Here is a 24,396-nt window from a genome sequence, read left to right as displayed (position 1 = left end):
TGGTGCAGGATGAGGGATTTAGATTTGTTAGGAACTGGGCAAGATTCTGGGAAAGGGGGAGCCTGTTCCAAAAGGATGGACTCCACCTTAACAGGGATGGAAACAGGCTGCTAGCGCTAATCAATGGTCTGAACCATCACTTAAGCTATTATGATTTAACGTGCTGCGCTGCATTTTTCTATGTGGTCCCAAAATTATGGCTTCTATTCGAGCAGAACCTTCATTTTCAAAATTTAAACAACTCATTTCTTTTTCTAGCAGCTTCTGGAAAATCTAACATCAATATTTTCCATTATAAGGGTCACGTCCTGCTCTGAGAGAGGTTCACAATATATGTATATTCACCACCCTTTTCTTTGTATGTTTGAATACTTTTCTATCCTTTTAATGGTGTTCTTTTCAATTTCTTTTATTATTGTTTTTATGCTGTAAACCTCTTTGGCCAACTCATTATATAAGCAGTGTATCAACATTTTTAAAAACTAAACTATAAATTATTTAAAAAGGAGATAGAGCAGCTTTTAAATTAAAATGGAAAGGGTGGGGGGGAAACCAACAGTCACCCTGGAGCACATGGTTCAGTGTGGCGTATCCTTGAAGGAGGATCTTTAGGGAATCCCAATAAAGAGGTTTCAGTGGTGGAAGGAAGCCAGGAGTGTTTAATGGGAGAAAAAAAGTATGCATATTATCCCTGTCAACTTCTAAGCAGCTTGTAGATGGCAAGGAAAAAACACAGCTTGAAGTGTCTATATGCAAATGCTAGAAGCCTAAAAAATAAGATGGGAGAGTTGAAGTATATAGCACTAAATGAAGGGGTAGATATATTGTGAACCTCAGAGACATGGTGGAAGGAGGACAATTAACGGGACACTGTGTTATCAGGGTACAAATTATATCACAATGATATAGTGGATTAAAATGGGGGGGGGGGGGTGTTGCGCTATATGTTAAAGAGGGAATTGAGTCAAATAAAATAAACATTCTATATGAAACAGATAGCAGCATGGAATCCTTATGGATTCCATGTGTGAAGGGAAGGGATAAGTATACTGGTAGAACTGTGTCACCGTCTGCCAGGACAGAATGAACAGATGAAGAAAGGTTTACAGAAATTAAGAAAGCTGGCAAATTGGGCAATAGTATAATAATGGATGACTTCACATACCCCAATACTGACTGGATAAATGTTACATCAGGGAGTGCTTGGAAAGTAAAATTCCTAGATGTAATAAATGTCTGCTTCTTGGAGCAACTGATCCAAGAACTGACAAAAGGAAGAGCTATTTTAGAGCTACTGCTAAAGTGGAATGCAGGGCATAGTACGAAAGATAATGGTGTTGAGTCCGCTGGGAAACTGTGATCATAAGATGACAACATTTAAGCCAATATCTGGAGTGAAGTCACTAAGGAAATCTACTGTATCAGCATTTAATTTTCGAAAAGGACAACTATGACAAAATGAGGAAAATGGCTAAAAAGAAGCTAAAAGGATCAGCCTTAAAGGTTAGGACTTTAAATCAGGCATGGAAATTGTTTAAAATTACCACAGTGGAAGCCAAAACCAGATGTATTAACAAAAGTGAAAGAAGAGCAAATGACAGCCAGCTTGGTTAAAAGGTGAAGTGACAGAGGCTTTTAGAGCCAAAAGAACATCCTTCAAAGAATGGAAAAAGGATCCGAATAAAGAAAATAAGAAGCAACATAAGTACTGATAAGTTAGATGCAAATCACTGATAAAGAAGGTTAAAACAGAATATGAAGAAAAACTTGCCATAGAGACAAACTCATAGCAACACCTTTTTCAGGTATATCAGAAGCAGAAAGCCTGTAAGGGAATCCGTAGGAGCATTAGATCATGAAGGAGCAAAAGAGGCACTCAGGCAGGACAAGGCCTAGCAGAGGGAATGAATGAATTCTTTACTTCGGTCTTTACGGAAGAAGATGTATGAGACCTACCTGTACCAGAAATGGTTTTCAAGTGTGACAATGCGGAGAAACTGAAAGAAATCTCGGTGAACTTGGAAGAGGTACTGAGCCAAATTGACAAGTTAAAGCGTGATAAATCACCTGGACCAGACAGTAACCTGTCATTAAAATTGTCTGTAGTACCTGAAGACTGGAGGGTGGCCAACGTAATGCCAATTTTTAAAAAGGGATCCAAGGGTGATCTGGGAAATCGCAGACTGGTAAGCCTGACTTCATTGCCGAGCAAACTAGTGAAAGCTACTATAAAGAATAAAATTACAGAACACAAACATGGTTTAATGGGACAGAGTCAGCATGGGTACAGCTAACGTAAGTCTTGCCTCACCAATCTGCTTCATTTCTTTGAAGGCACGAATAAACATGTGGATAAAGATGAGCTGGCTGATGTAGTGTATAGATTTTCAGAAAGCTTTTGACAAAGTTCCTCATGAGAGACTTCTAAGAAAATTAAAAAGTCATGGAACAAGAGGCAATGTCCTTTTGTGGATTAGGAATTGGTTATTGGACAGAAAACAGAGGATAGGGTTAAATGGCCATTTTTCTCAATGGAGGAAAGTGAATAGTGGAGTGCTGCAGGGATCTGTACACATTTATATTTTCATCTGGAAACTGGAATGACAAGCAAAGTGATTAAATTTGCAGATGACGAAAAACTATTCAAAGTTGTCAAAACACATGCAAACTGTGAAAAATTGCAGAAGAACTTAGGAAACTGGAAGACTGGGCATCCAAATGGCAGATGAAATTAAATGTGGACAAATCCAAAGTGATGCACATTGGGAAGAATAATCCGAATCATAGTTACCTAGGGCTAGGGTCTCACCTTAGGAGTCAGCACTCAAGAAAAAGATCTAGGTGTCATTGTAGACAGTACTAGTATGGAGCAGAAAGAAGAATCTACGTCCGAGGCAATATCAGAAAAGAATTCCATTAGAGGAGGTATTACAACAGTTTCCTAGACAAAGGCAACAAAAACACTGTCATTCTATAGTTTGAAGCAAAAAGACATGAAACAACAAAGGCTTCAAACACTAGGTCAAATGAAACAATCCACATCTTTTTGACCAAGACCAGAAGACCTTAACCAGGTCAATCTACAAGCTGCAATGGCAGTTGATGAGATTACTGATGCAGTTTCAAAAGCATTGTATGTTGAATATATCAGTTGTTTTCCACACTCCTCTCTGCCTCTAGTTAGAGATTCTGTGGCTTTTTGGAGTTTTTCCAGACATACATAAATGTATTGAACTTTAATTGATGGGCTGCTGTCCTTGAGTCAAACTTGAGGTTGTGAAATACCACCTTCCACAGAGTTCTCCTCAGGAATTTTTGCCAGTTAGGTAGCATGAAGGAGTAAGCTGAGTGAAAGCAGGGGAGTACTGCACAGTTTTTAAAAATTTTCCTGTTAATTTAGCCAGGTGGCCACAACAAAATTATCTTATTGGTGAAGTGTTGGAATAGTCGCTGGATCTTTTGCTCTTTTCATTGCTCATTCAACAATTATAGACTGATGAGATGGGAGTTTGTTTAATCTTGGAACAGACTGAACTTTACATCTTTAGTCTAACTTCTAGTAAAATTACTGTATGGATATTAGAATCTGGTAGGCTCTGGTCTGTAGACCTTGAAGGAATAGAAATAGTCCTTATTTCTTGAAGCACTTCTATGTATTCCAACAAATCTTAGTCTTCTATCCCAAAACATATCAAAGAAGTCATCAAGATCTTAGGTGTCATTTTGACAACAAACTCACTTTCAAACCACAAGTCGATTCACTGAGAGGCATATTTTCAAAGCACTTAGCCTTCCAAAGTTCCATAGAAACCTATGGAACTTTGGAAGGCTAAGTGCTTTGAAAATATGCCTCTCAGTCATCCGAGCTTCATTCTTTTTTCTTCACTGTATTCATTTAGTATGCCCTATCGTTTCAATCTTATTCGCCCTCTCGTCCTGGCATTGGTGATCTCATCTTGACTACTGTATGCTGGCAGTCAGTCCTTCAAGCGCCTACAGCTCATTCAATCCACATCAGTTAAGATGCTCTACAATGCACGCCGCTTTGACCATGTTACCCCTCTGCTTAAGCTTGAACATTGGCTCCCAGTTACCACTCAAATTAATTTTAAACTACTCACACTAGTTTACTGATCATACCTGCCTTCTGCCCCTGCCTACCGTCATAAACTCTTTATCCCTACACTCCCCTCCATTTTCTCCGTTCTGTCGACCATAACCTTCTCTGGCTGCCGTCACCTTTGGAATGCCATCTCACTTCTTCACGCTCCACCGCTTTTCGCTATTTTGGCCCAAAAATGTGGAAGAGCTTCTGCTTCACATTAGGAACCTACCAACTCTTTCTGCATTTAAGAAATCATTTAAATCCCACTTTACTCAAATCTTTGCTTCAGATTTTCAGTAGCATGCACTTTTTTTTCTCTTCTCTTCGCTCATTTTATTGTATTGTAAACCGCTTTGAAGCCTAGAACAGGCCATATAGTGGTATAGCAAGCAGAAATAAATAAATAGATGATTACCTGATTGTGGCAGAGCCAACCTCAATACCTCTCTCCTTCTACTAAGTCCTTATTATAATATCTCTGGAAAAACAAAATCAAATCCAATGCCCCTCCACACTTCTCCCCTCTCTCTTCTACACAATTCTCCCCTCTCTCTGTGCATACACCTGGCAACTGAGGAAGGAAAACACACCACTGTGCCACACTAAGCACTCACTTTCCAATTTGTTAAAATATGTCAACAGATTACAAATATGTAACACCAAGCCCATCTAGTGCCTTCACGTGTATTTTTAAAATACATATCCCATTATGTGTTATTCCTTACTTATAAAGCACAAAAATGGAAATGAAGATCCAACCTAACATTCATGTACAAACCAATATTCCATTTATCAACTATTTTACTGCTGTTTTTAGAAAACATATTTATATTTAGATATACACATTTTCAAAGTTTGAGAACTCATTTAAGGAAGATAAGGCTTGGGGGAGGGGAGATTAATAGAGTCATATGAAGAGTTAGCTCTAAATAGAAAGAAATAAACACTCACCATCCTCATGTCTTAAGTACTGGTTGCCACCTGGATCCCTAGCTAAGGACCATGCTTCTCCCTCATCACTTTCACAGAACTCTACCATGCTGTTCTTATCCATCTGAACCCATGTACCTTCTGTATTTGTCACCTGGTAATCAGATATAAAGCACAGTACTTACTGGAATTGTTTTCTATTGGAATAAACCACTATATTAATTAAAACACTTTATACTTTTAAACAAATAAATGCTCCAGACCGTTTCTGCATTTGTTTACATCACAGAAAAGATATCTGAAATGAAGACCACTCTGCCCGAAGTAGAATATAAGCATCCCAAACCCTGGGAATACAAAAAAAAAAAAAAAATCCTAAGTGCTGAAAAAATAAGTTAAATGCATCCAGTTGAAAAATAAAATTGGCTGGAAATAACCCCAGAGAAAATTGAGTTTTTAATGACACCATTTTGCACGTTTTGTTCTGTATCAAAATTCAAGCTCAGACCTAAACAGAACCTGCAGCCTGACAAAATATAATTTGTGCACAAATCAGCTATTACACTCTTGAAGCTGTTTGAGAAATAGCATGACACACTACATCCTCAAGCACATCTTCATTTACTATAGTAGTTTTTCATTTAGCAGTGACTTCAAGGAAAGTGAGAATAAATACAAAACTGAGTAAAGCACCTTTTTGTCATTTACCATAATAATGGAAAGACTTCTCCATTTTTTTAAGTACACAACAATACAATGAAAACAGAATTTAATTTATTAAAAGGAAATTTGCATTTGTAACAGAATAACCTAAAAGAATGCATTTATAATTAAGACAAAAGTTAATTGTTTCATAATCTCTCCCACCAAAAAAGAGAAAAACCATCAAAACTGTCAATGTAATTGCAAATAAATATGTGAAAGCTAAATATTTTGTAGATGCCTAGAATGAAATAAAGCCCTGTGAAAACAGTTCTGATGCTTCTATGTGTGTTATATATGTATCTAGAAGTCATGAACTGAAGCTACAAGAATCCATACCTCGCCCACTGCTTTGACTTTGTTTCCAAGAACTAACATTCCAATTGGGATACCTCTAAGGTTAGGGCAGCTTCTGATGTTGTGACCTGAGGGCCCAGTCTTCACTACCTTGTACAGTCCAGGCCCACCCCGCAGGTATGGTATATCTTGCTTGTGCATCAGTGCTTCCTGTGGGCAGCATGAATTTAGGTCTTTGAAAAAGTCATCAGTATTAGATTTAGACTCCTGAAAAATTAGAACAAAACAAAACAAAACTTGATAATGACTCAATACTTCAGCCAAGATATGATGGTTATTTACTCTGCAACTGATGAATATTTAACCTAAGAAGTTCAAATGCTAGTTGAGAAGCTGTCATTTTCTATGATGGTAACACAGTAATTCCAATGAATATAGTATTAGACAATTTCTTTTACTCTTAGAAACCTACTATATAACTGTATATACATTAGATCAAATATATAATCAAGCATCATTTGGTCATTTCAAACGTGTGAAAACCAGAAAATGCACAGGCAAAAAAGTTACTATTCTTAAAAAAAAAAAAAAACAGCAAAATGCCAGCATCTCTAAATGAACTCAAGATCATTAATATTAACGGTATGAAGAAATATATGTTTGTTTTAAGTATAAACTCAGTCTAACACTTTTAAAGTAGTAGTGACTAAACTGCAGTAAAATCTGCAATTTTACTGTGCAACTCACCTGAGCCCAGCAGGTTTGTGACTTGCATGGTAAATTTTATTTTGCATTGCTACAGCCAGAATCATCACACATTCCTGGCCACAACAATAAAAAAAACAGAAGGACCTAAGTCAGGTCTCTCAAGGGACCGATACCAGAATAAAATCAGCTCTCCATCCCAGAAAACCCCCTTCTCAACTAGCTCCTTGCAAATGACCCCTAGAAAATTACACATGCTCTCCATTTGGTAGCTTAAGCCCTAGTGGTAGTACTATGAGATTACGAATAGAATCTTTGAATGCCATTTTTAACCAAGGAGCCACTGGAGCCAATAGGCCACTGTTGGAAACAGGATGCTGGGCTGAACACTATTTTCCCCTTTTTGTAATGGGACTATGTACTTCTGAAAAATTCCAGTTTAGGCTTTCAAGATGTATAATATTCTACTATCTGAACGTTATTTGATTAAGTGGTCCATTTCATGCAATACTGATTTCTTTATATTTGCCAGCATTATGCTTGCACAGACAAGTACTGTATCTAGTAAAGATTAATATACACAGTTTCCAAGCATTTCCTATGTACATGCAACTCAAGGCCAAAGTATAATCCTCAGACTATAAGCAGGATTTTAGTTTTGAGATTTATATTTTTATTAAGATTCATTTACTGCTTTTTTGAATAAAGTCACCCAAAGTGGTGTACAGCAAGAATAAGCTCAAAATAGGCAATTAGAGCTCAAAATAGGCAATTAGATGAGCGAACATATACAAATAACAATATAATGGCATAGCTATTTACAATGTCAACATTAAATGTCAACACATTAAAACATCTGAATTGACAGCCAAACTTTTATCAGTAGAGACAGTCTTGTTTTCAGCACAGCCTTTCTGCAAGAGCTACACTGGAGAAGGCTCATTGTTGGGTATCATACCTAGTGATTTTCCTTTTGAAAGGGAATGGTTAAAGATATTCCTTGGGAGGACCTTAGCAAACTTGGAAGTGTGTAGATGGAGATCCTATTCTTCAAATATCCTCTGTGAAGGAATGAGTGGTATAGTGGCAGGATCCCTAAGAACACTCCCATGGCACAAATTTGCCAGAAGGGCATGGATCAGGCAGGGAGGTGGTTACATGACCTAGGGCAGAACAGTTCAGAGAGGTCCCGAGTGAAGGAATTCTCCCAGGGTGTTCTCATTGGCTGCAGTACCTAGGGAGAGTCTGGGGAAGAGGAGCAGCCCTCAGAAGAGATTGCTATTGTGTGTTTGCAGGAGGATAGTAGTGGCTTCAGTGAGGTAGGACAAATTTCCTTAGAACCTCAAAGTTAAGAGCGTGTTGACTAAACCTGTGAAGCTGTGTCAGAGACAGAGAAACTACAGAAATATTGGAGTGAGAAAGTGACTATGTATTTATTTACCACCTTTTTGAAGGAATTCACTTAAGGCAGTGTACAGTAAGAATAGATCAAACATGAGCAATAGGCAATTACAGCAGTAAAAATATTAAAAAACAATACAAAGTATGGCATGGTATACTACTTACAATGTCAACACAATACATAATAGAACATTATAATTGAAAGTGAAGGGTAAAGCAAAGAAGAAACATATAAATAAGTAAGAAAGTAGGAAGAGTTAGAAAGTAAGGTGATCGATTTAAAGGAAGTTGCACATGAGGTCAGAGAGATGATTAAATATTATCTCAGCCAGGATTGGATAAACATGTCCCACTGCAGTATGTGCAGCCCAAGTCACTCCTTGTGTGTGTGTGTGAGTGAGACTAACAAGTTAGTTACTTCTTCTATTAAAGGTCTGGTTGAAGAGCCAAGCTTTCACCTGCTTCCTGAAGTAGAGATAGTCTTGAAGTAGCGATACTGTGGAAGCTGTATCCAGGACAGGCTGCAGGAACCCTGAAGCAAAAGGGGAGAGTAGCATATACTGAACTATGGAGCCTGATGGGGACAGTGCTTAAAAGAACTATAGCAAAATTCCAAGTGCGTTATTGGTTAAAGTGCCAGACTGTGGGGAGAACAGACTTGGAAAATCCTTATTCTGAATTTCAACAAAGCTGCTGTTGTTCTTGCAACCCTTGTATGTGTCTGTATTCCTGAGAGTTCCAACCCTGGCTATGGAGCCATGCTGCCACACCCTCCCCCATTGCCTTCAAGATCAAACAATTTTAAATTTAGCCCTGTATTGTCCTGGCGGCCATGGAAGTTTTTGTAGGAATGATGCAATGTGATCACATTGCTTACGACCTTCTGAATTAATTGGAGCTAATGCAAACTCTTCGCAGCCATACCAATGTAGAGTGTAATACAGTAATCCAGCCTTGATGTTATCGTGGTATGAGCCACCTTGACAAGACTTGCTTTCTCAATGTTTGGACAGAAACAGTGTAGTCGTCACAGATGATAGATGCAACTCCTGAAGATTCCTTAGATTTTTAATGTAAGTATTGAATCTAGCTGTACCCCAAATTTCTGTGATTCAAGGAGGCGTCTGTAACTCTCAAAAGGAATTTTGATGTCAGATATGAACTCTTCCAGCAACATCATCAGTATAAGGCAGTGGTTCCAAAAGCTGTCCTAAGGGAACTCCAGCCAGTCAGGTTTCCAGGATATCTGCGATTAATATAGGATCTCTATCTATTAACAATGATTAATATCTAAAATGTTTTCTTCTTAACTCATTGTACTTCAGCTATAAATTATACACAAAAATACCTTTACTAACTTTAATAGAAAATCTTACAAAACACATACATTTAAAACAAATCCACCAGATCCCAGAGCAGAGTACAAATTTGCCCAGTATAATGCATTATCCCTTTAAATCAACCTTAACCTCTCTGAATCTCCACCTACAGTGTCCTTATCTTCAGTTGATTATCCAACTGAACTTCAATTCTTTAGGAGCACTAGCACTTCACTCTGACAGTATCACTTTAAATTCTGTGTTGAAATGTCCTCAATTGCTGCTTCTTCACAAGGTGCTGTTGTTATTCTGCTATTACTACTACTACTACTACTAAACATTTCTAGAGCACTACTAGGGTTACACAGCGCTGTACAGTTTAACAAAGAAGGACCGTATTGTTCTGTTGCTTGAGAAGCTATGCTCCACCTCTGCATAATCTTCCACTTCAAAGGGGGAGAAAGCTTTAAAGCTTTATGATCTCCAATGTCTTTACAACTGTCAAAATCCCTCCTGCTCAGTTTCAATTGGCTCTCAATGTTATACTTCAGATTCCATTAGTCTTTACATGACTGTGTGTTTCGCAAAATATGAATCAGGAGACTAAACCTACAACAAACACCAATATCCAATCTTATACCTTATCAACATGTTAACAAAACACATTTTAATTCTAGTATTAACACTCACCGCTGTTAGTAAAACTTCACTTGTGATCATTTCAGTGTGGGAATTCAACCAGAGGAGCCTCCCTGCTTCATAATAATATGCTGTACTCATTGTACTTGTGAAAAGTCTAGCATGATTTGGTTTTGAATCCAGGTATATAGAAAACAGAAGGATAAGAATGCTATCCTACATTACAGGAGTCTAGAGCAGTACTGAGGGCTTTTGTTGTTGAGGTAAGTGGCGAAGATATCCATCAAGGGGGTGCCTCACTCTTGGAAGATCTTGTGGGCAATGTCCATGTTGAGAGACCACTCCTGCGGTTGTATCACCCTGTGCAGCCTATCCACCAGATTGCTGTCTTTCCCCATCAGGTATGCGGCCCTGAGCATCATGTCGTGGGCCATGGCCCAACACCACATCCAGACTGCCTCCTGACACAAAGGGTAGGAACCCGTACCTCCCTGCTTATTCACATAGTACATGGCAACCTGATTGTCTAAATTAGTGCAATTTGGTTCAAAAGTCGAGCATTCCAGATTACCCACTGCTCTAAGAAGTCGGTTTGAAGCTCAGTCTCCTAAGTAGACCAGGTTGCCTGGGTGTGAAGCCCGTCTACATGAGCTCCCCACCCCAGAGAGAATGTATCCATGGTCAGCACCTTCTGGTGAGGGGTAATTTGGAATAGGAGTCCTAGGGTCAAACTATCTATCAAGAGTTGCAAATGAGCCAACTTCAGGGAACTAACTACCTGTTCCTCTGATCCTATTCCCACCCATCTACTTAACACTATCTCTCCTACTGTCATCCCTTTTATCTGTCATATCCTCAATCTTTCACTTTCCACTGCGACTGTTCCTGATGCCTTCAAACATGCAGTAGTCACACCACTCCTTAAAAACCTTCATTGGACCCTACCTGTCCTTCCAACTATAGCCCCATCTCCCTCCTCCCTTTCCTATCCAAGATACTTGAACGTGCTGTTCACCGCCGTTGCCATGACTTTCTTTCTTCTCAAGCTATTCTTGATCCACTTCAATCTGCTTTTCGCCTCCTTCATTCAACTGAAACAGAGCTTGCTAAAGTCTCTAATGATCTGTTCCTGGCCAGATCCAAAGGTCTCTATTCTATCCTCATCCTTCTCAATCTATCTGCTGCTTTTGACACTGTTGATCACAACCTACTCTTTGATACGTTGTCCTCACTTGGATTTCAGGGCTCTGATCTTTCCTGGTTTTCTTCTTATCTCTCCCACTGCACCTTTAGTGTATGCCCTAGTGGATCATCCTTTACTTCTATCCCTCTGTCAGTTGGTGTACCTCACGGATCTGTCCTGAGACCTCTTCTTTTCTCCATCTATACTTCTTCCCTTGGTACCTGATCTTATCCCATGGTTTTCAGTATCATCTTTACGCTGATGACTCCCAGATCTACCTCTCCACACCAGAAATCTCAGCCGAAATCCAGGCCAAAGTATCAGCCTGCCTGTCTGACATTGCTGCCTGGATGTCTCAGCACCATCTGAACCTAACATGACCAAGGACAGAGCTTCTTATCTTTCCCCCTAAACCAACCTCTCCTCCTCCCCCATTCTCTAGTTCTGTGGATAACACTCTCATCCTTCCTGTCTCATCAGCTCGTAACCTTGGGGTCATCGTTGACTCCTCCCTTTCCTTCTCTGCACATATTCAGCAGACTGCTAAAACCTGTCATTTCTTTCTCTATAATATCACCAAAATTAGCTCTTTCCTTTCTGAGCACATTACAAGAACCCTAATCCACACTCTTATCACCTCTTGCTTAGACTATTGAACTTGCTTCTCACAGGTCTCCCACTTAGCCATCTTTCTCCTCTTCAATCTGTTCAAAATTCTGCTGCACGACTAATATTCCGCCAGTGTCATTATGCTCATATTAGCCCTCTCCTCAAGTCACTTCACTGGCTTCCTATCCGTTTCCGCAAACAGTTCAAACTCCTCTTATTGACCTATAAGTGCATTCACTCTGCGCTCCTCAGTTCCTCTCCAATCTCATCTCTCCCTACATTCCTATGCCTGGAATAGACTTCCTGAGCCGGTACGTCAAGCTCCATCTCTGGCCGTCTTCAAATCTAAGCTAAAAGCCCACCTTTTTGATGCTACTTTTAACTCCTAACCCTTATTCACTTGTTCAGAACCCTTATATTATCATCCTCACTTTAATATTCCCTTATCTCTTGTTTGTCCTGTTTGTCTGTCCTAATTAGATTGTAAGCTCTGTTGAGCAGGGACTGTCTCTTCACGTTCAAGTGTACAGCGCTGAGTACGTCTAGTAACACTATAGAAACGATAAGCAGTAGTAGTAGGGGTGACCAAGATGACACCCACAAGGGTTTAGTGGATTGACTCCACTGAGAAGCTAGGATCCATTGGGCGCTCTGCTGAGCTGTGACCTGCTGGTTGCTCCAAACCTGAGTAGCGATGGCAACAAAAGCATCTGACTGTGCCTGAGGTAGGAAGGCTCGAGCCTGAACCATGTCTAGCAGGGCTCCTTATTTTGAATATTCTGTACAATTCTGAAGACCACACCTTAAAATAGATATATACAGGATGGAGTTGGTCCAGAGTGCGACTACTATAATGGTCAGTGGTCATCATAAATAGTATGGGGACTTAAATATTTCAGTATGCATGCTTTGGAAGAAAGGCGAGAGAGGGGAGATATGATAGAGATATGAAAGGAAGCTCTGGAACAAGGGGGCACAGGATGAAGATTTTAGGCTTTCAAGGCAGAAACTAGGTTCGTGAGCCCTTGGAACCACTGCCGAGGAGCAGCAGTGGCAGGCAAAACCACCCCACACCAGAGAAAGCAGCACTCCGACAGAAACAGCTAGACTTCACCTGCACTTGACCGCCCTTCCCCAGGAGTTGAGCCCTTGGGTGCAGGTGGCCGGCAGGACTTACCGGACAGGGCAGGAACTGGATACCAACTAGACTGAACAAGAACTGAGGGTCAGAGGGGAAAGGAATATACATGGGCAGCAAGGGAGGAAACTGGGCTAGGACTCACAGACAGACAATACTACACAAGGCAGGCAATGAGCAAGCTAAAGGACAGGAACTGAAAGCTGCCAAGCAGCCACTGAAACAGGGTACAAACACTGACAGAAAAGAGTCAAAACTGAAAGCCACGCAGCCACTAAGAAAGAGACAAAGACAAACAGAAACTAGACCAGGAATACAGACCAGAAACAAGACTAGGAAATAAGCAATAAACCTAAGCTAAACTACACACAGACAGGATCTCTCTTCTGTTCTGCGGAGAAAAAAAAAACCTGAAGATCCTGCATGCCTCGTGATGGGATAAGACAAGGTGCTTATTATGTATGAGGAGAATGTTTCTGGTGTCACTGTGGGTGAACATCTGACATTCAGTGACTACCTGATGGTGTGGTTCAATATTAAGACACTAGGAAAAATGCCCGTTTCTGAAACCAATGAAATGGGCGCTAGCAAGGTTTTTCCTCAGAGTGTGTATGTATGAGACAGTGTGCGTGAGAGTGACTGTATGAGAGAGAGAGTGAATGTGCGAGTGTGGTGGGCTTGGCAGGGTTTGAGCGTTGGTGGGGGGGGGGGGGGGGTAGGGCGATACAGAGATAGAGCATGAGTGTGCATCTATCCATGTCCTGCACCACAGTGTGTGTGTGTGTGGGGGGGGGGGGGGGGGGAGATAGACAGTGGGGGGAGATAGAGGGGGGAGGGGGCGGGGGTGTGACAGATCATGTGTTCACATAGAGATCGTGTGTGTGTGTGTATGAATGTGAGAGTGTGTGTTGCGAAGTGGTGGGTAGGGGGAGTATCTGTGTGTGTGTGACTGCATCCTGGCAAGTAATTGCTGCTGTCCTCCGAATTGGCAATGTGGTTTACGAACCTGTACTTGCTGTGTGCACAACCGTGGGTCCAGAGAGAGTGTTTGTGAAAGTGAGTTCAATGTGTGTGTATGTTGTGTGTGGTTTGTGTTCTTTTGTGGTTTGGTTTACCTGTTGTGTAGCATCTGCTGTCCTTTTGTCTTCCCTCAGTACAATGTAGGGCCAGGTGTGATGTTGGTGTTTGCAGCTGCAGCAGAATGGCCTTTCTGGCCCTCTGTGCCACAGCTGCAGTGTACTGGTACTTGTGCTGGAACGTCCTACAGAGAGCAGGCTGCAGTTGGGAGTAGCGTCGGTCCCAGCCTGCTTGAGGCAGGCTGTTTGGGAGACGGCAGCTGTCGTGGGCAGGGGGATGGGGTTGTGTCAGTGCGAGCTGGTGGGGGGAGGGGTGATAGAGGCTGGAGGCGTGTTTGCTGGGGAGCGAGGTGGAAAGTGCTACAGAGAAGGCTGCAGTTGGGAGTAGCTTCGGTCTGAGGCTGCTTGAGGCAGGCTGTTTTGGAGACGGGAGCTGTTGTGGGCAGGGGAATGGGGTTGCGTCACTGCGAGTTGGTGGGGGGAGGGGTCATAGAGACTGGAGGCGCGTTTGGGGAGCGAGAAGCAGCCTTGCCCTGGCGGGCCCGTTTCAGAGGGAAATGAAACGGGCGGTAGCAAGGTTTTCCTTCCTCCCTCCCAGCCACGCAGGTAAATCGAACACCCCCCTTCGGCGTTATGGCCCCTGGACCCACCTTCCGCGATCGCGAGCTGCTGGTTTTCGGCGCCATGTTGTTTCCGTGAGCGCACTGGTGTGGCAGGTGATTGTGAGGCACGGGGAGGAGGTTTTCGGCGAAATAGCTGAGGCTGCGACGTCATGACGTTCGATGCGAGGGCGTGACAGACAGCCATGGTGAGTGGAGAGGCTTCACCACCATGAAGTTACGAACCCTTCACGGAAGTGGCTGGAGCTTGGGGCCTCAATAGAACGTTCAGGTTGCGAATTATGCCCGGAAGGGGCTTGGATGAGGGCGGGTGTATGAGTGAGAGTGAGTGGTGCTGACAGGCTACAGCAGTACACGGCTTCACTGTTTCCCTGCCACACTGTGAGCTTCAGAATTGGAAGTGAGAATTATTAATATAGATGTAGAGGGTTTACTCAAACAGTGAAGATTCTAGACTTGAAAAACATTAACTTTGTCAAGATACGGGAATACATCAAGGAGTTATTAACAGGATGGAAACATCTGGGATAAATAGAAAAGCAGTGAGCAAAAGTAAAGGGAGCTATTTTAGGGGCAACAAACCTTTTTTGAGAGAAAAAGAAGGCCACTTTGAGTCTCAAAAGTAGATGCTGAAAAGTCAAAGACAAGAAGTCAGATTTCATAAACTACAAGAGCTTGCAGAAAGATTAAGACAGACCACAATATCTGTAAAAAAATAAATAAATAAATAAATAAATAAGAGAAAATGGTAAAGTCAGGAAAGCACAGATGCAAATGGAAGACAAAACCAATATGGTAAAATAGGAGGATTAGTGTTTGTTTTGTTTTTAAGATATGTTACAGACAGAAAGATGTATACAAGTGGCAATGTGAGACTCAAGGGTGGAGGCAGAAATACATAGAAGCTGATAAGAATAAGTTGGAATTGTTTAATATTTCTGTTCTGTGTTCACGGATGAAGGGGCAGGAGTAGAACCGCATAAGTCGAACACAAATAGGAATGGAAGCATGACAGACCAAGGGCACTTTTCAGAAGACTATGTTCATTAGGAGCTAGCTAAAATAAAGCGATGGGGGCCACATGGGATATCTCTGAGGGTACTGAAAACTTAGGGAAGTTCTGATGGCTCTGCTGTCTGAGTTTTTCAATGTTACTCTACAGTTAGGAGGGATTCCAAAGCAAATTAACAGAAATGCTTCTAAAACAGAGAATAGTGAGGTTTCTGGAATCAAATGGATTACAGGACCTGAAGCAGCATGGTTTTACCAGAGGTAGGTCTTTGCAGACAAATTTGATTTAACTTTTTTACTGGGTGAACCAAACAGTTGGTTCAAGGGAGAGCTCTAGATGTACTTAGATATTTTAGCAATGCCTTTGACACAATTCCACATAGACAACTTAGATGTTATCAGTGGTATGCTACAAGGATTGGTTCTTGGTCCAGTATTTTTTTTAAACATTTTTGTAGGTGAGATATTGTAGAAGGGCTGTTTGGTAAGGTTTGTCTCATTGGAAGGTATCAAGATATGCAATAAGGTATATACCTCTGAGTGTATGGATAATATGGAAGCTTGAGTAACAGTCCAGTATTTAGCAGCTAAGATTTAATACTAAAAAATACAGGGTTATGCATTTGGGCTGCAAAAAAACCGAAGGGAGAGGTACAGTATAGGGGGTGAAGCACTTCTGTACAGGAAAGATGAATGGGATTTGGGTGTGATTATCTTAAGGCGGCCAAAAGGGTAGAAAAGGCAATGGCAAAAGCTAGAAGGGAAAGGGTAGTGATATTGCCTCAGCAGAAGTTTTTGGGGAGACCCTATTTTGAGAACTGTGCACTCAATTCTGGAGACTGCAGCTTCAAAAAGATATAAACAAGATGGAGTCTGTCCAAAGAGTGGCTACTAAAATGGAAGTGGTCATCATACAGAGTATGTGGACAGACCTAAAGTTCTCGGTACCTATTACTTTGGAAGAAAGGAGGAAGAGGGAGATATAACAGACATTTAAATACTTCTGAGGCATAAATGTACAGGAAGCAAGTCGCTTTCAATTGAAAGAAAGCTGTGGAATGAGGGAGCATAGGATGAAAGATGAACTCAGGAGTAACCTAGAGAAATACTTCTTTATAGAAACAGCAGTGTATATGTAGAATGGCTTCCTGGTGGACAAGACAAAGACTAACAGCCCTGTTTACTAAGATGCGCTAGTGTTTTTAGCGCATACTAAAAAAGTAGCGTGCACTAATGCCATATTAATATATGGGTATCTCTAGCATTAGCGCGCACTAAAAACGCTAGCGCACCTACAGCGTAGCTTAGTAAACAGGGCCCTAAATCTGAATTCAAGAAAGAATAGGATCTCCAAGGGAGAAGAAGAAATAATAGACAGTATGGATATGCAGAACTGATGTGCCATAGTAGCGGGTCCAAAATGTTGAGATTGGCTTCATGCAATGGGTCAATAAGCAGTCTGCAATTACATGTGTCAACCTCAACTTTTTTACTTTTTACATAACAGGATGGTGTTTGGATTGCTGTATTACAAATTGCTTGCTCTAACAGAATTCATTAAAACCTCGTTTTTGTTTCAGGAGACTTTATTCACCTTTTCCCAGAGATGGTCACATATGATCTATGTTTCTTGATTTTTTTTTTCTTCTTATTGTTCAACTGAGGTTGTTTCTTGTTTCAAGAAAAATCTGGCAGATTGTTGTTCCATTTACAGCTTTCATAATCAAAATAATGACTGGTCACTGACTGCACTGGGCACTTAAAATGATATTCCTAGTAGTTCTCAGTCTCCATCTGTTAGCAGGAGAAGGTAAACATGCGTCTGAACTGGTCTGGTAGGGTAGGGTGATAAGGAATAGAAATGTTTTAAAATAAAATTTTCAAACTGACATCTTTTTAAACTTCATATCGGTAAAACAATTTAGTTTTGCATTGACTGTGCAATGCTGAAGTTTCCTCAGCATTATCAATTTTTGCAAAAAGTCAAATATTTAAGCCTTTGAAGTTAACAAAGCATTTAAGCCTTTGTAGCCAAACTCTGCTGATAATCTCAAACTCTGGATAAATTTCTAACCTGTTGTGAATTAAGATTCTTTTAAAGCTTTGCACAAAATCAGCCTTTAAAACTTATTCTGTCAACTCAACCAAAGTCTTTGCAAGTAAACAGACTTAAAGCTTACATGGTCTTCAAGTTATCAGGACAATTGCTTAGGCTTGTGTAGCTACTTAAAACTTTCAAATAAACATTTAGGGACCCTTTTACTAAGTTGCGTTAGGAGCTCAAGCGCACCTAATGCAACAAAAATGGCCTAATGCAGAAGATGCTAAAACATCCGGTGTTATTTTGGGCATTTGTACATGCTAAGCATAGTATTTATTTTTCTGTAAATTTTTTGAGGTGGTGTGTCAGGGGCAGACAGTGGTCATGGAAGCAATAACCAGTTAGTGCATACTAATATGCATATGGTAACTGGTTAACACAGGGTCAATATAGGAACTCTAGGAGGCAGTAAAAGCTCCCATGTTAATTTTTTTTTAAATGGCCATGTGCTAATGTTATCATTACAATCAATCCATAAACCATCTAATTCAAAATACCTTTTTGTCTTTAAACAGTAATTTCTGGTTGGCAGGGATAGTCTTAAAAGATGAATAAAAATTCAAGAACTCTGCTTGTGACTTTTCAAAGCAAATTAATAAAGGCAAATCAAAAACACAGGAAACAGCTTTAGCGACTCCGATACAGAAAGTTCTTTACCATGGTTAAAAATACTCTATCAACTAGGCAGAGGTGATTTCTACCTTCTCTCTGCTTGGAAGATGGAACCAGAATAAGCCACAGCTCATTATTAGGTCACACTGCTACACATAGCCCATCAACAGCTAATGCAGAAGCTACTTACTACTGGTCCAGATTTCAACACCAAACAAGTACACAGAAACAACTTACTAGAACACTGAACTTATCAAAAGGGTTAACAGGTCAAACTGCTACATCCTACTAGAACAAAGGTTCTCAGGCCATTCCTTGAGACACACCTAGCCAGTCAGTTTCTAAGCATATCCACAATAATATGCATGAGATAAATTTGCATGCTATACTTCCAGGTGTGTCCAGAGGCTGGGCTGAGAACCCCTGAATTAGAAAAATCAGAATTACAGCTCTATAGCACTACAATATCTGTCTTCTGGAGAAAGAATAAAACAGAGGCAGACTAACACCATCATGACTGTTTACACTGCAACCAAAGTATGCAAAGCAAACAATATCCTCCTCTATGAATGAATATTGCCAAGCTGCTGTTTTTGATAGCCTGTAATCAGTTTATCTGTTAGTTTCCTGGAATGTATTTCATGTATCATCATATAACATAGCCAATATAATAAACCAATCAGATCAAGTCTGTTTTGAATAATGCAGTTTCCCTCCCTCCATCCCCCCCCCCCCCCACCTGGTACTGACATTGATTGGATTACTGTAACAGATTCTTTCACTTGCAAATATCACTATTCCCCCCTTTCATACTCTATTTCACTTAATTCAGATACTGTATCGCTCAACAGTCCTTGATCAGGTACACATGAATCAAGTTATGTTACTAAGGAGCTTTCTTATATGATGGCAAGACTCATATCACCCCTTTTCAAGGGCTATAGTTGCTGCCTCAGACATCCCACACCCTTGTTGGCCCAATGAGCAGAAGACAGGTTCAGAAACCAAATTCAAGTATCCAGCCAAAGTGTACATTGTAGCATCAGAATACCAAGTTATAATTTTTACTTCTATAGGTTTAATAGTGTCTGTGAAAAACAATTTAGCAAATGGCTTAGTTGAGAATTAAATGATGGAAAGTAAATGGTATTTGTTAGGTATATTTTTTCAAATACAACATACTATACAGAGGTTACAATTCTTTTATGTTAAATCCTTTACATAGACTCAAAAGGAGAAAAATACTTCAGTGTAACTAGTAGAGCTGAACCAAATAGCATATTTTACTATTTTGCCAAATATGAATATGAAAAATATTATTCAGACGAATACTGGACATGTACTTGTAGCAGATATTCTCTGAGGACAGCAGGTATATATTCTCATATGGATGACATCATCCTCGGAGCCCGGTGTAGACACTGCCAAGTGAACTGTCACTTTAAATCTTCAGTGCCCCCACTGCGCATGTGCCTTTCTGCCTGACGCTCAAGTGTGGCACCAGCAGTACAGTACTAAAGCTAAGAGAACAACTCCAAAGGGACACAGGAGGGATGTGAGAACATATGCCTGCTGTCTTTGGAGAACACCTGCTACAGGTTAAGTAACTTAGCATTTTCAGAGAACAAGCAGGCCTAATATTCTCACATGTGGAAGTCACTAGCCACCAGCCTCAAAACAAAGATCAATTTTTAAAACTAAGTAGATAGAGAGCCTGGTGGGGAAAAAAGGGCTGGAGGGCAGAGTTGTCTTTCAAGTAGTAAAAAGATTCTGCAGGACTGCTTGTCCAAAGCGGCTATCCTGCCCAGACAGTAGTGAGCAGTGAAGGTGTGGATAGAAGACCACGGTGCTGCCTTGCAAATGTCTTCAATGGAGGCAGCGCAGAAATGGGCTACTGAAACAGCCATGGCTCTTACATTCTGAGCAGTAGTGACTCGACCCATGATGGGTCAAGCCCAGCCTGAGTATATGTGTAGGAGATACAGAGGGGCATTTTTGATATGATGTCTAAATCTGAATTTGGGCGTTTTACACAAAACATCCAAATTCTGAACAGGAAAGGTGGTCACTTTCAACAACAACAAAAAAAGTCTATCTTTTTCTTTTGAAAATACTGCTTTGAAAAACGTTTTGTGATTTGAACGTTTTGTTTTTCGGTCCATTTTCGAACAAAAAACGTCCAAATTGAAAACGCACAAAATCAAGGCATTAGGATACAGACCATAAGAAAAGTTTCAGTCACAGGAAAGCATTCATAGAGGATAACAACATTCAAACCGCTGTAGAATCAGTCCTGTTACACTTGTGGAGGAAACTGTGAACCCTCCAAAACTCACCAGAAACCCACTGTACCCATATATAGGTGCCCCCCTTCACCCATAAGGGCTATGGTAGTGGTGTACAGTTGGGGGTAGTGGGTTTTAGGGGGGCTTAGCAGAAAAGGTAAGGGAACAATGGTGAGATGTGTACCTAAGGTGCCCTACTGCTTTCCAGGGATGTCATTTTTCCATTATTCTACCTGATGCCAAGCTTTCTATTTTTTTCTAACATCTGACCCTTGTGTCTATTGTATATCAGTAGATTTGGGCTTTGAATTCAGATCTATAGATAAAAAGGAGCTCTTACTACATATATCTAAATACCAGAGTGCTATTTTTCCATACTTCATAGCAAGAATGTACATTCCCTAATTACCTGTCCCAATGCAACTGAAGCTTTTACCTCCTCAGTGCATGTAAATTAGTTCATCCCTGTGTGGATTTTCTGATGCCGTGTGAGGCTTTCTTTCCAACCAAAGCTTTTACCACACTCAGAACATGTAAATGGTTTCACTCTATTGTGGACTTTCTTTTGTATTGTGAGGCCTGCCTTCTGCCTAAAGCCTTTACCACATGCAGGGCATGTATATTGTTTCACTGCAACATGGATTCTCTGGTGGACTGTGAGGCTGTCCTCAATGACGCTTTTACCACACTTTCTATATGCAACTGTTTTAACTTCTGAATGGATTCTATGGCTCATTGCTAGACCAGTCAACCAGAGAATCCATGTTGCAGTGAAACAATATATATGCCCTGAGTGGATACAATGGGTTTCAGGTGAGGTTTGGAGGGTTTACAGTTTCCTCCACAAGTGTAACAGGTAGGGGGAGGTAGGAGCCTGGGGTCCACCTGTCTGCAGTGCACTGCATCCACCACTAGACTACTCCAGGAACCTGCATGCTATTCTGATGGACCTGAGTATAACATCTGAGGGTGGCACAGAGGCTGGCAAGTAATATTTTTCATCACACTTTTGGGGGGTGGGGAGGGGGTTAGTGACCACTGAGGGAATACGGAAAGCTCATTCCTGATTCCCACCAGTGGTCATCTGGTTATTTAGGGCACCTTTTTGTGCCTTATTCATTATAAAAACATGTCTAGCTCAAAACGTCTAAGTTTTAAGCCTGGACAGTTTTGTTTTGTTACATTATGGCTGAAAAATGTCTTTTCCATTTTAAACTGTAACATTTAAGTGTAGGTGGTTTCCTAGAGGCTAGGAGTATCCTAGAGAATGCATAAGGAGGGTTTAAGGAATGTAAGTCTATGTCGTCAGAACCAAGTCATCAGGGATAGAGAGCAAGAGTCTGGACGAAGGAGGGAGTCTTTGTTCTATGCTATTAGGGTTTGAAAAGGATCTAGTTTCAATGGTTCCCTGGACGATAACTCTAGAAGAGGGAACCAGACTTGACATGGCCAGTAGGGAGCTATTAGGATCATGGTTCCCTAGTCTCGACAAAGTTTGAGGAGTTTTTCCTATGAGAGGTAGTGGAGGAAAAGCGTATAGAAGGTTCATTCCCCAAAGGAACAAGGCGGCCTCCGGGGCTGCACAGCTGAGAGCATATATTTGGGAACAAAAGCGTGAAAACGTGTTCTGAGGAGAAGAGGTCTATTGCTGGGGGGCCCTCACTGCTGGAATAGCTGACGAACTACAAAGGTGCTGGGAGATCATTCGTGAGGTTGAAGGACTATGCTCAGTTTGTCTGCTACAGCATTCTGTTAGCAGGCTAGGTAAACTGCTCTTATAGAGATGTTTCGAGAAGCTGGCCAAGACCATATACCATATCTGGGATTGCTTGTCGACAGAGGTAAGAACCTGTTACTGACCTTCCTTGTAATACAGTGCTACCTGGTTGTCTGTGCGAACAAGTATTATCTGACCAATATGGTCCTGGAAGGTTCTGAGCCTGTTCTCAACAGCTCGCAATTCTAGGAGGTTGATATGATGTTGTTTCAGAGGACCAAGAACCCTATGTATGGAGACCATCAAGATGTGCTCCCCAACCTACCATGGAGGAATCTGTGGTGAGGACTTTGTGATGTGGAAGGGGCTGGAACAGAAGACCCCGGGTGAGATTCTGAGACACCATACACCACTGTAGAGAGTGGAATAGCTGTGGAGTGATTCAAATACGAGCTGACAGTAATACCATAGCTTGGGACCACTGAGAAGTGAGTGTCCACTAAAGAATTCAGATGTGAAGATGAGTCAATGGCGTTACATGGACTGTTGAAGCCATATGACCAAGTAGGCAGAGCATCTGACAAGCAGATACTCGGGTAGACTTGAACACCCGAGTTGCAAAATGTAGTATGTTGTCTACACTCGGTTAAGGAAGGAAGCCTCATCCCTGAATAGTATCAAGGAGAGCCCCTATGAACTCTAAGGTGTGAATGGTTGAAGACGTGATTTGGGGTAACTGACCATAAATTCAAGGTGTTCTAAATGGAGGACTAAATGGAGGTGTTCGCTGACTCTCAGGAAGCTGCTTTGATTAGCCAGTTGTCCAGGTATGGAAAGATGTGTAAACCCCACTTGTGAAGTGTTGCAGCTACTATCAGACACTTTGTGAAGACTCCAAGAGCTGAGGCCAAGCCAAATGTTAACACCTTGTCTTGATAGTACTGAATTCCACAAAGAAAGTAGAAGAACTTTCTGTGTGCAGGGAGAATAGGTATGTGTGTGCATGTCTCCTTGAGATCTAGAGAGCAAAGCCTGTCGCTGAGTTGTATCTGGGAAGTAGTGATCCCAGGGATACCATGCAAGAATTTTGAGTAGAAACTTGGTTAAGTCTCAAAGATCAAGAATTGGGCATACCCCCTGTCTTTTTTGGTATCAGAAAATATCTGGAATAAAACCCTTAACCCCGGTTCAGCAGAGGAACTGGTTCTATTACATTCTGCAGAAGGAAGTCCGAGAGCTTGACTTGAACTAGATTCATTTGGAGGGAGCTGAAATAAGACTCTCTTGGTGGATGGTTGGGAGGGTTTTTTTTTTTTTTTGCCAATGCAGAGCACAGCCATGCTGAATGGTGTGTAGCACCCAACAGTAGGCGGTTATGAGAGGCCACCTCTGTTGGAAGAGAATGAGCATCCCTTCGACCAGTAGGTCGTTTAGCATGGAGAATTGTATGGCGGCAATGCTCTCTAGGAAGGAGTCAAAAATTAGGCTGTTTAGAGGGCATCTGGGATTTTTACTCCGCTGCTGCCTTGGACATGAACACTGGGACATAGTCCCTTGAAGTGGAGGAGTAGGAGTGTAACGATGCTTAGACATATAGTAATTGGAGTGTTGGTATCATCCTGAAAATCTTCTAGAAGTAGTAGCACAGGTTTGTGGCATGGATAGAGTTTTTATATTAACTGTATGTTTTTTAAATCAGTTGGCCACTTCTCAACCTCATCACCAAACAAATTTTCTCCACAACAAGGAACATCTGCTAGATACTCCTAGACAGCAGATTCGAGGTTGGAGACCTTGAGCCAAGAGGTGTTGCATTGCCACTGCTAAGGCAGAGATGCATGAAGAGACATTAAAGTCTTGTCTTGCCAGATATCTACGACAGTCAAGACGTTTTCTGTGAAAATTATGAAACTGATCAGCTTTTTCAGAGGGAAGGAATTCTGCAA

General features: G+C 41.1%; 1 protein-coding gene across 1 annotated transcript in view; it reads right to left on the bottom strand.

Moving 5' to 3' along the window:
• MYCBP2 (MYC binding protein 2) overlaps positions 1-24,396 on the bottom strand; it is a 937,772-nt gene that overhangs the window by 364,647 nt on the left and 548,729 nt on the right. Inside the window, 2 exon segments of the mRNA XM_030200587.1 lie at positions 5,057-5,189; positions 6,077-6,301. Of these exon segments, the coding sequence (XP_030056447.1) occupies positions 5,057-5,189; positions 6,077-6,301 (358 nt within the window).

This window comes from Microcaecilia unicolor, chromosome 4, assembly GCF_901765095.1.
Source record: "Microcaecilia unicolor chromosome 4, aMicUni1.1, whole genome shotgun sequence".
In the NCBI taxonomy this organism is placed as follows: domain Eukaryota; kingdom Metazoa; phylum Chordata; class Amphibia; order Gymnophiona; family Siphonopidae; genus Microcaecilia; species Microcaecilia unicolor.
This window is presented reverse-complemented; position numbering and strand designations above follow the sequence as displayed.